Here is a 12,906-nt window from a genome sequence, read left to right as displayed (position 1 = left end):
TTTTTTCCAAAATGCTTTAATTACCCAAATATATAAAAGAAACTCTGGAAGCTATCAGCAGGTGAATTAATAAATGTAGTCATTAAATCTAGAATTGAATGTTGATAATCCATAATGAACACTTTTATTAAATAACTATCTACTTCACTGAAGTGCTTTTAGGGAGGAAACTTGTCATACTTACTTTTTGTCGTCTTTACATGATTCCATACCACAGCAAAGTGGTTGACACTTAAGTGCTCTTTGATGTGGCCTGGCAAGCCATTCAGGTATACCAAACTGCTACACAAAAGTCATACCACATGGTCTGCAGTGGTTGAAGTAGACTGCTCATCACCACCTTCTTGAAGACTGCTAGGGGTAGACAACAAACGCTGGCCTCGATAGTGACACCGACATCCCTTGGGAAAAGAAATATATACATTGGAAACTGTCCACTGTTAGAATGTTCTGCTAATTATTCTATCCTAATAGTGAATGTTCAGATAACCAGGTCCTTTAATTGTTTTCACTATGTACTGTTGGCAGGAAAGATGCCCGCATGAAGCAAACATTGAAAAAACTACACCAAATATTCATAAATGAATGCTTGATCTCCTCTTTCCCATTTTATAAGTCCAACTTGGTGACTGTCTGTTTACTGTTGATTGTATCCATAGATAAAGTAAAAGTGTTACTCGAAGAAATATGGAAGTGTATTGAAAAACCCAGTGTACAAGAGAAGCCAAACAAGAGCCCAGGTACGGTGCATCTAATTTGGATTGTTTGACTCTGCTATTTAATGTAAAAGCAACAGTATTAACCTTTTAAAGAATGGTAACAACACAGAAGTAGACCATTTCGCCCCTCAAATCCACAGAGCTGTCTGGCAAGAGCAATCCAGCTCGACCCACTCTATCACTCATTCTCTCTAAACCTGCACGCTATTGATGCTTATCCACTTCCCTTTTGAAAGCCACAATTGAATCTGCCATCACCACCCTCTCAGTGCATTGCAAATCTGAAACAATCAATATTAAAATTGTTTTCTCTTTGCCTTTCATCTTTCGTATGTGTCTTTTAGTTCTTAACGTGTCCATCCGAGAGAGCGATATTTCTCTCAGTTCTGTCAAAACCCTGAATAATTTTGAACATTTCCAACTATCAAAACCATACTTCTCTTTAAGGAGAATATCATCAGTCTCTCCTTGTAAACAATGACCTTCATCCCTGGAATATCCATATATATCTTGTCTTTTCCCCTCTGTACTCATGCATAAAATTCTGACTTTCATGGTTCCCGCAAGGAATAAGTTAGGGCAATGTACGAAAACCATCTCCTCTCTAATAGTAGCAGAATGTTCTGATGTTGTTTTGTCTGCCATTCTTTAATTCCAACTTTTCCAAGACCATTCCACTCAGAACTAAATCCAGCAATCCATTCATTCTCATAGGATGAAATGCACTGATCGTGAAAATACTCCCAAGCACTCAAGAAAACTCTTTCCCCCTTTCTACGCTATTGCTTTCCTAGTTTGTATTAGGATACATAAACAACCATCCACGCAACAATTTCCAAATGCTTCATTAAAAAGTCAGAAGTAGAGATATTTGTTGATGATTGCACAATGTCCAGCACTATTCGTGACTCCGATACTGAAGCAGTCCGTGCCCAAATGCATCAAGACTGGGACATTATCCAGGTTTGGGCTGACAAATGGAAAGTAACATCCATGCCAGACAAATGCCAAACAGTTACCATCCCTAACTAGAGTGAATCTAAGCAACATTGCTTAGCATCAAATGACTTCCTCATCTTCAGAGTTAACGTTGACCAGAAACAAAACTGAACTAGCTATTTAAGCATAGTGGCTACAGAGCAAGTCAGAGGCTAGGAATCTTGCAGCAAGTAATTCACCTCCACAAACGCGTCCACCATCTACAAGGCATAAGTCAGGGATATAGTAGAATACTCACCATTTGCAGCTCTAATAACACTCAACAAGCTTGATACCATCCAGGACAAAGCAATCACTTGATCAGCACAATATGCAAAACATTCATTTCCTCTAAGGTGGGAATATCACCACTTGCAGGTTCCCTTCCAAGCCACTCACCACCTAGACTTGGAAATGTATTGCTGTCCTTCAATGTCACTCAAAAACCTGGAACTCCCTACCTCATGGTATTGTGGGTCTACACACAGCACGTGGACTGCGGTAATTCAAGAAAGCAGGTCACAGCTCCCTTCTCAAGGGCAGCTGGAAGAGGCAGTAAATGCTCGCCCAGCCAGCGACATCCACATCTCATAAATGAATTGAAAGTTTCCCATATCAGTACTTGAAAATTCTTCCACCAATCTACAATTTCCGTCCAACTGTATTCCATCATATTTTCCACTTGCTTGCTGGCTTGGAGGATACAGTTATGTCAAGAATTCGCTACTGTTAAGCAAAAAGCTTAAATGCTAATATTGCTCCAAATTCTTGAATTCTTATGACAGCGCATTTTTAAAAGGTAAAGCTCAACTATTTGAGTATGTTTAACGTTTTCTCCAATCTAACCTGGTATAGGCAAGAGAGGACCTTCGCAGAAGAAAACTAAGATGCTTAGAAGTAGTCTAAGTAACCCAAGTCACAGCAGTCCAATGGAAACTTCAGAGCTGCCAACATCTTCACTCCCATGTCAATTGGAGTGCAATCAAGAAGAAAACAATTTCTCAAAGATGGATGAGAGTTTGGCTGATGAAGGACTGAAGAGCAATGGTGACAGTGCCTTCTATGATGACAAAACTATAGAGCTAACTCAACACAAAGATCCTACTGACAGTGCAAACACTTCAAGTAGTGATATTGATAGCGATGATGGTGATGATGATGATGAGCAAGATGCTTTAAGCCGGCAGCTGCAAGAAATACTTGATTGGACTGAACCTCTTCCTCCTCAACTGTCTCCATTGCCATGTTCTCCTTCATCTAAAAAGGCAGGTCTAAACAAAATGTTAGTTGTCATAGAAAACTTAATTTTATTGTTTTATCAAATATTTTATTAATATCTTATTGGTTTTGCACCAATGCTGTGTTGGGTCATTGTGCTTCCAGGTTTCAGAACATTAGAGAACAGTAATAAATATTTCATTGTAGCTAACATAATTAACACCAAGGTTATTTGGATAAGACTGAGGTACAACAGGGAATTACCACTCGGTTTGTTCTCTGGAGAAAATGTAAAAGTGGTTGAGATAATGAATGATTAAGTACACTTGCACACCATCCTTATATTTTGATACCTTGCCTTAAATCCAGCCCAGGAAGGTGGGGTTAAGGTTTCCTTTTTTTAACCAGTTTTTGGTGACAAACAAACCAGGGAACAAGGTGACTTCCAAAACTCAGTACTCATGGGAATTAAAGTAATAATTCCACACGTAGAACCCAGTAAGTGAGTTGGATGGGAACGAATAATAATTCGGGAGAGTGGGAAGTGTTTCTTTTAAGACCAAGTTTATGCTGAAGTTGATATTTAGGGAGCTTCACTGAATAATTGTTGGAACACTAGTATTGTTTTCTACGGTCAATGTAATATAAGCAATGTATGAATTTATTTTTCACAAAAAAAGCCATCGGAATAAAGTCCTACCCACGTAGAAAGGGCATTCAAACTCTAGTTTATTTGACTGATACTTTATATCATAGTTAATCTATGTCTCAATTTCATTTATCCATCTTTGCTGTGCAATCTCTCTTTGCCCTTACCTAACAACTCAAACAATCCTAGTCTTGGCGATTTTATTTAACAAAGTCCCCGCTGTTTGGGAGGAATCAGTGTACATGTATTCCAGAATGTAGATTGTTAGTTTCCTTCCTGCACCCACTAATCCACCAATGCAACAGCTGATATTTGAAATGATGTTACAGAAAATTCCAACAGCACTGTTGTTTCAATGGCATCTAATCTTAAAACAGTGCAGCCAGAAAGGTTAAAACTGTGAAGAATATGGAATAGGCACTTGCATTATAAAGAGAACGAAGGAGGACATCCAAGGAGATTTATTGGGATGTTGCCTTGGATGATACTCTTGAGCTATATAGGGAGGCTATTAAACTCTGGTTGTTTTCTTTGGAGCAGAGAAGGCTGAGGCAGGACCTGATTGAGGTTGTATGTGATTATGAGCGGCACGGACAGGGAAATTAGAAAGCAGCTCTTCCTTTAGTTGAAAGGTCAGTGACAAGGTGTTAGAATTTTAAGTTAAAAGGCAGGCTATTTAGAGGGGGTTTCATGAAAGCTCTTTTCACGCAAGAGGGTGTGGGAATCTGGAATGCAGTAGCTGGGAGGTTAGTTAAGGTGGGAAACCTCACAACCTTGAGAAAGTACTTGGAAGGCCACTTAAAATGTCATGGCATTCAAAGCGATTGGCCTGGTGCTAGAACATGGTTCAAGTATAGATTTGGAGTAAGTTTTTGTCGAGCAGACTTGACGACCTGAGGGGTCTCTTCTGTACTGTAAGATTCTGTAACATTTTATCACATTGAACCAGTGCTCATAGACAACTAAGGGTACAATATTTGAAGCAGTAACTGGGTTTGGGAGCAACTTAGCACACAGTGATGCAGATAAAGCTATGAGAAGGCCCTTTCACAAAAAACAGTACACGGTTTAAAATGGTAATCAGTGATAAGAGATTTTGAAAGAGGGCTTTTGTTAAGTGTGGGTACGTAGATCTCTAGACTTTGCCAGTGAAAGCAATAGTGGGTAATTGAGCAAGAGGTAAAAGTTTTGTGTGATGTGCCATTCTGTACATCTTTCCTGTCCTTAGGTCGTTGAATCACTTCTGGCATTGTATCTATTAGCCAACACGACACTTCTAGTTACCTCAGCAGTTTCCATCCACACTACTTTCTCTGTAGCAGTTCTCTCCCATCATTAAGAAAGGCTGTTTCCCTGCAGACCATATCTGTGAAGCTTTGGGACTCCATTATATCAGTTCATCCTTTGTTCACTTACCTCCCTAACCCAATAGCTCAGATGAAGTAATCACAAACCAATAGTCATGAAACTAATTTGGGAATTCAGCCAGGTTAAAAAACTACTGATAGACATACTACTGAAACCTCAGGGTTCTTAATGTAAAATTAGATGTACCACCCTAAACTGAACTGAATTGCCTACTCCTGCTACTAGCTATGTTCTTAGAAGTGTCAGTTGTGATTTTAAAATCTTGTAAGTGTCAATGTCTCTAAGAAATTTCACCTGGGACAAGCTTCATTTTCTTTACCAGTTCTGTCCCTTATTCTTGCCTGAAACAGTTAACTGCTCAGTGTAGTGAGCATTCTCCAAGTCCTAGCCCAAGAAACTATTTGTGTTCATGCTAAGGACATGTCTGGCTCCATTACCCCTACTCCCATGTTAATGCATTTTCAACAACTGTATGATACATGATAATGTGGGAGTCTTTAACTTTCCTGAACTCTGAGACACTAAGTGAATTGTAGCATTCCAACTAATGTCCCAATTGAAATTTGAAACTCAGCACTTAACCTTAGAATTTTCCTTGTCTCTCTAACTCAGTTACTAATTCAGATATTAAGACAGCTTGATTAATTGACTTCTTTTAAAACACTGTAAAAGTAATGTCATAGTGGTTTGTTTTTGTTTTGTTCAGACTGCTTAAAAAAATCAGAAAAATGTAAATAAAATATTCTTTCTCTTCTGCAGCAAATCCTGTTTGGCGATATTACCGATTCAAGCGACGATGAAGATATTAATCTTCCTGGAAGGAACTGCAGTGAAAGTGTAGCAGAGACTGATCAAGTGGATAATTCTGGATGCACCAAGGTGCTGACAACTGATCAGGCATCCCTGATGGAAGCAGGCATTTCTGCAAGTGTGTGTGAACAGTTACCTGCAGAAAAAATGGATTGTTCTGAGGCAGAAATTGATGATCTGAATGAGCAATGTTCAACAAAAACTGAAGTAGAGGCTGAATTTTCAGACTCTTCTTTGATTGTCGAAGATGCTCAGTGTAGAAATGAGAACGGCGCTGAAGTTCAGTCCTTATTTGAGGAAACTCCAGGGAACTGTGATGTGACCAGAAATCCAGAAATGTGTGATGTTGATTCTGTCCCTGTTGCTAAAAATGACACAACATCTCCGCAATACAATTGCAATGCTGATGTGAAGAGGGATGATGATACAGAAAGTTCAGAAAACACTGTGGTTTCAGTAGAATCTAATCTTGAAACAGTGGAACCAGAATTTGAAAAGACGCAACCATGCAGTAGAGAAGAATATGGCGTAGAAACTTGTGTTAAAGAAGTGGACAAGGAACAGCTTGTGTCGGATGAAGTGCCTGCTAGTGGACAGTTAGAAACAACATTTGAAGCAATGGAGGTGTCAGAATTTAATTGTAATAGTCTTACATGTCACAATCAAAAAAGTGAAGGCATAATAACTTCAGTGCTGGCCACTGATATGGAGCACACCACATCAGAATGCACGACAAAGAAGCAAATTGGTATTAGCACAGGGGAAGAAGAAATATCATTTTCACAGCTGAACAATACAGAAGTTGACAGTGTTGCTCTGATGAATAACTCTGACGAATGTATTCCTGCAGAGGACATGGAGGTAGAGGAAAGGAATTGCAATAGCTTTACACTTGACAGGCAAAAGGGTGAATGTTCACAGATTTTGTTGCAGCCAACTGATGTGGAACTTTCTCAAACAAACTCACTGACAACAGAACAAAATCTTAACAAAATGGAGGAGAAAACCCCATCAGCTGAGACTTACTGTTCTAAAGAAATTGATGTTTCTCAGCACATGTCTGAGACCTGCACTGCTACAGGGTGTGCAGAGGTGGAGGAAGTTACTTTGGATGGTTCCATGTCTAATCACAAAGATAAATGCATACTGACTTCAATGTCAGTCACTGATTCTGAGCAAACACCTAATGAACTTGCTGCAAAAGATCAAATACAGGCAGTATCATCGCTAGCAGATTTTGAGTGTCCCACAGAAACCAGTATATCCCAGGATAAGGCAAAGAACCATTTTTCTCCATCGGACAAAGAAATAAACATCAATTCTGTTGGTCTAACATCAGATAATCAAAAAGATGAAGACAGACTGACTTCTGTGTCCATTGACACTGAAGAGTTGGATGCAAAGGAACATAAGGAGATTGACAGAATACAAGAGACCGGAGTAGTTGGCAAGTTTGACAATTCTGTCATAGCTCAGGACAGGTCCAAGGACCATTTCGACACTGAACATGTGGTAAAAGGCTTAGATTCCACAGCTTCTGCCTTTGACAGCCCTAACAATGAACCTGTAGTACTTTCAGAGCCTGAATTTATTCAACAGGCCGAATCATCCTTTATAATAAAGGAGAAAGACAGTTTCAGCAAACTCAATGAGGTGTCTTCGCATGAATCTGACTGCTCTGATGTCATTCAAGAGAGTTCCATTTGCAGTACAGATACGGAGATGGACGAAGTAGAATTGAATAGTTCTACATCTGATGTAACAAACAATACATGTACACCAACCTTGGTACCATTCAGTACTCGGATGACTGAAGTGGAGACCACGGCAAATGGTCAAGATTATCTTAAAATGAGAGAGCTGCCTTCGCCACTTTTTGAGTTTGACAGTTCTGAGATATCTGGTGTTACACAGGATCAAAGCAAAGACTATCTTTCAACACACATTGTAGACCTGGAGGAAGGTAGTTCCAACGGATCGGCATTTATCGAATGCACATTGATTTCAGTGCAGTCTTCCATAGAAGAATCCGAAACCAAGTCCATAATAGAGGAAGATGGCATGATTACCAAAACTAGTGAAGCACCTTCACCCCTCGAGTCAGATTGTTCTTCTGTTTTGACTGATCTTGCTGAGGACAAATCCTCAGATTGTACTTTTATGGGAATCTCCAGCAAATCTGAAAAGCCGAATTTCCTTTCCACAGGATCAGAATCAACTGGAGATGCTCAAAAAGTAGAAGACCTTGTTTGTGAAACTGCAGTTGACCAATGGAATGAAGAAGAAGATAAAGTTGTGGAAAATGAAAAAGAAGAATGTCACATGGGAGAGATAAGCAATCAAGAATCTAGCACAGACTCAACTCAAATTTGTGAGATGAATCTGCAGAACTCTGAGGCAGAAGTCTCTGTGTTGGTTAGAAAAATCAAAAGAAAGCAATGGCATTCAAAGGTTCTAACTCCCGAGGAAGAAAAGCAAGAAGCCATTAATCAAAAGGTAGTTGAACTAGACACCACAGCTGATGTTAGCATGCGTGAAAGCTCGTCTCATGACGTCGAAGCTCAGATTGTGAATCAGAAACTTGAAGCTAAACACCATACCTTTTCTGTTAATGGCCATGTTACAGTTCAATGTGACAAAGTACCTTTTTCTTCCGTCTGTGTATCAGAAGGTACTGAAACTATTTGTAAAATTGAAAGTGTAATAAATGCTAAGGAAGATCAAGTGGCTATTCATCCTGACTCTATTGAGAGTAAAACTGAGCCAGTAACTTTGGATAAAGATTTTTCACAAGACATCTGTCAGACTCCAGCAAACAAAGAAAATGATTTGAATTCTGAAGGTGACAAACATGGGGATAATACTGTGTCAAGAAAATATGGGGTTTCAGCTCCAGATTTAGATACCCCTGCGATAAAGAATTGTGAGAATGAACCTCTTTCGGAATCGAGCACCAACACTGACATGTTGTTAGGATGTGTACGTATAGAAAATAAATGTTTGGAAAACAATTGTCTGCAAAATGATCCAGAGATTGTGGAGAAATTGAGAAACTCTTCTGACGTTTGTTTCAATAAAGACAATGACATGAAAGAGAAGGATGGCTTGCAAACAGACAAGAATACCATTGGAATTGTACACAAAATGCCCAATTGCATCTCAAATGTAAAAACAATGAATAATTCTACAAATACACCTACGGAGGGAATCTCTGGTCATGTACATCTTGTACAAACAGTAGACAGTTCAACACAAACTGAATTAATGTGTGTTGGTTCACAAACTGTGCTTTACACTAGCAGTGATCTTAAGGCTGCTCCTCAGACAGATATTGTTGAAGCAAGTAAAGTAGGAACACCAAATGCAAAACAACATTCTAATTATTGTGATTTGTGGAATCCATCACTTCCAGATGTTCCTTCAGACCATCGCAGATCCATTTACACAGTGGCTTCACATGATACAGAGGCATTATTTGAAAGTACAGTTGACAATTCAGTGGCTATGGAATCATTTGGAACTTCAGAATGTGAGCATGCCTCTAAAAAGACTGCAAAAACCAAAAAAGTACAATTAGGTAGAAGAATGCCACGAAGTTTGGCTGAAGGTGATGGAGATCTGCAACCAGAGGATGTTTTACAAAAATTGAATGTGCAGTCCACCTGCAAAAGTCGTGCTGTTTTAAGAAGAAACAGAAGAAGTTCAAATTTGAACAATCCTCCTGTACAAGCCAGTGCCGACACTTCTGCGCCAGCATTGTGTACACAGGAAATTCATCAAGTCATGTTAGAAATGGGAGACCCTTTGCCACCATTACTGCCACCACTCGTAGCTACACCACCAAGAGCTGTAAGAGCTGCAAAACCGATATCCCCTCTTATTACAACATCTAGTACAGTGTCTTTATGTTCTCCTGTGGATGATTTGGCTTCACCTTCTAAAGAGACTACAAAGGCTGCTTCAGTTTCTCCTCCTTTGGATTATACCCAACAGAAGTCTCCTTTGATGCAGTCGCCATCCCCATTAGAATTTGGAAGACATGAACGAATCCAGTCTTCTCCATTACAGTTTTGCACTGCAACCCCAAAACATGCTGTACCTGTGCCTGGGAGACTACCTCAGTCTGCATCAACATCTGGGAGTTCAGCTTTACCTCAAGAGAACTCTGTAAAAATTTTGGATGCTATGTATCCCAACCTATCTGCCCGTGCAAGAACTTTGAACATTCTCCGTGGAAATGTTCAACTCAGCATTCGTAGCCCCACAGATAGTGAGAACCAAGCAGGAGCAGTGAACCAAATCATGGGGTTCAAAGCAATTAATTCTTCTGCAACTGCATTTGTTAAAGCAGGAAGTAATTCCAGATCTGAAGGCTCAAAGCCTGATGGATATGAGAAGGATTTAGAGCAGCAACACCCAGCTGTTGCTGTTGTGTTAAGTACTGTGGATAGGCCTAAAAAAGACCAAAAGGGTGCCAAAAGAAATGCAGATGATGATGGGTCAGGAAAAGCTAAACGAGTGAAAGTAGAAAACAGTTGTCAAAATGGCGATAGTACTACTGATTTAATCATATCACAAGAGTCCTCAACTGTAAATGTTATTGACACAACCAAACCACTTTGCAATGGGCTAATGGAACAAAAAGCTGGATATAAAGCTCAATGTTTCTCCCAGCCTCTTGAATCTATTAATTCAAGTGAAGAGGCTTTAGCTAGTGCCTTAATGAAAATTACCAAGTCCTGCTTTGACCTACTGCCTGTTATTCGCAGTCATGTATTTGTTGGGAATATTCCTCATATTCCAGTATTACGTGATGAGGAAAAGGAAGTGATTTGTGAATTGAGTGGTAATAAGGTAAGCATGTGTCTCTAATTTTCTTTATGTGCGCGGGTTTCAGTTGTTTTATGGTAGTAATTTAATATATGATAATATATGGTATTAAAATATTCTAGGATGACTCTCAATGATGCAAAAAGGTAAGGATATCGAAAAGTACCCCTGAGTACCAAATTTATTGTGTGGTTGTAACTACCTACATCTCAAATAATTCACTATATTATCGCTGAAAGCAGTTGACTAATTCAGTTCACTAGCTGTGGGATTTTTGCACAAAAACTCATTGCTATTTTTGTTTGTATAACAGCAACTACATTACAAACATAATTTATTGTTTGAAATACTTTATCATATCCTGAGGTTGTGATTTAAGAGTTATAATAGCATTCTTTTCTGATTTATTTTTCTTTGTCTTTCTCTGTCTTTCTCCTTCTCTGTCTTTCAAAAGTTAAACTCTTCAATGGAAATGCCTTACAAAAGTGATGTCTACATTAGTCCATTGCAAAACCAAAGTAGCATCCTTTTATTTATTATGGTTTTATCTCAAAATACATCTATGATTTTGTTGCAAGGCTGAATAGTTATTACTGATTTTAAATAAATTTTCTTAGTCCATTGTGCCAGACATTTGTATTGTCATGTACTTTCTTTTTATTTTGGTAAGTACTATTAGTCTGCCACAAATTTTGAACCATTCCTAAATTTAAAATTCTACATTTAGTTCATTCTGATGCACCGAAAATAAAGCTTGCCCTTTTTTTAAAGAACGAGTATTTTCACTTCAAGAAACCAAATTCTAAAAGCAAGCAGAAAATATTTTGAAACCGAAAAACTCGCTAGTCAATCGTATATAAATGTTTCTTAAATTTTAATGTTTTCAGTTACTGAATAAAAATTCATGCATTTAATGAATTGTTTGAACTTGTTTAAGGAGAAACTGATTATGGAAGTGATCATAGGCTCAACCAGCCATTGTAGGCATAAGGATCAGTGAAATGAGCAGAATAATATTATTATCAAATCAGTAGTGTACAATTCTAAGACAATTATGCTGAAGTTTCAGCTTGCCCTACTCAAATAATAGTTTGAGGACTGCATTCTTTTCTGGTCAGAAAAGCAAATGGAACACACTGAGCACAATGTGATACAGCTGATCTCCAGTGTCAAAGTGACAAGGATCAGGAAGGAAAGTTACAAAAAATTCAGACTCTTTTACTCTGAAATAATCTCATTTGAGGAGACTTCAGCAAAATTTATAAAATATTTAATTAAAAACTAGTTAGATTTATTGATGGGATTTCTGTGGAAAATTGAGCTAGATAGGCTAATTGTCTTCCACGCCCTATATATGACGGGACCTTGAACTGTGCAAAGCAGAAGATTCTGCTGGTGACAATGTCAAGACTCAATGTTGAATTATGATTACCTTGCAAAATACCCGAAGCCAATTGATCAAACTTAAGGGACTAGTGACTTCTTAGTCACAGAAGAATAGGGTGAAAATGAAGTTAAAGCACAAAATAACACTATAAATAGTTTTCAATTGAAGGCTTGTATTTCTCTGGATAAACTGCTGATAAATGAAACTACAACATAGATAACTCAATTAATTCAGAATTGCTCCAGCAGATGGCAGCCAGGCTAAAGAGATTGAAGCTTAGCAAATAGTATAATTTTCCAATAGAAAAAACTGCAAATGTTAGAATTCAGAAACGAATACCAAGCATCTTGGTGATTAACATTTCATTGATAATCTAGACTTCACCAGCAGCATATGATGTTAATAAAATGTAAACTAGCTAAACATAACTGTATCATAGGATCATTCAGTGAGAACAGCTGTATAAACAAAAGATTGCATTGTTTTTCCATAAAACGTACTCATCAGTTAACATCTAATCCTATAAATCCTTATGTTTCTGTCTGGGCAATAAAGCTAGCCTCCTACTGGTTTTTACGAAATTTTATCTATATTTAAGGTGTCACTGGTGAATCAGAAATTTTGAAAATAAGATATTTTCAATAGCTATTAGTCTGCAAAAGATGAAACTTTCAAAGGGGTTAGATGATAGAATCAAGATGAAAAGTAAGAATGAAAATTTAAAAGTGAAGCAAAAATTAGATCTGTTAGCATGTTTAAAGGGAAAAAGCAGGTTAGCATCTTAGCTGAGAATCTATAATTAAAACTAAAAGCTCAGAGGCAAAGCTCATTCAAAGGATTGAACAAAATGGCAGTTTAGAATGTTAAAGTAAAGCAATAAGTTTGACAACATACAAATAAAAAACAAGAATGGGTCATCTGGCACTTCAAGCCTGCTTCAGACATGT

The 12,906-nt window shown here is 38.2% G+C and overlaps 1 protein-coding gene across 2 annotated transcripts in view; it reads left to right on the top strand.

Annotated features, from left to right (window-relative positions):
* ice1 (KIAA0947-like (H. sapiens)) overlaps positions 1–12,906 on the top strand; it is a 77,272-nt gene that overhangs the window by 36,349 nt on the left and 28,017 nt on the right. For both annotated transcript variants that reach the window (XM_087987019.1, XM_087987018.1), the window contains 3 exons: positions 660–740; positions 2,553–2,962; positions 5,692–10,596. In XM_087987019.1, coding sequence (XP_087843145.1) covers positions 660–740; positions 2,553–2,962; positions 5,692–10,596 — 5,396 coding nt within the window. The remainder of the gene's footprint in view (positions 1–659; positions 741–2,552; positions 2,963–5,691; positions 10,597–12,906) is intronic.

This window comes from Chiloscyllium plagiosum, unplaced genomic scaffold, assembly GCF_037043375.1.
Source record: "Chiloscyllium plagiosum isolate Xiang-an unplaced genomic scaffold, Cpla_swu_hap1 HiC_scaffold_5, whole genome shotgun sequence".
NCBI lineage: Eukaryota > Metazoa > Chordata > Chondrichthyes > Orectolobiformes > Hemiscylliidae > Chiloscyllium > Chiloscyllium plagiosum.
Note: the sequence above shows the minus strand (reverse complement) of the source record. Positions and strands in the feature narration are given on the sequence as shown.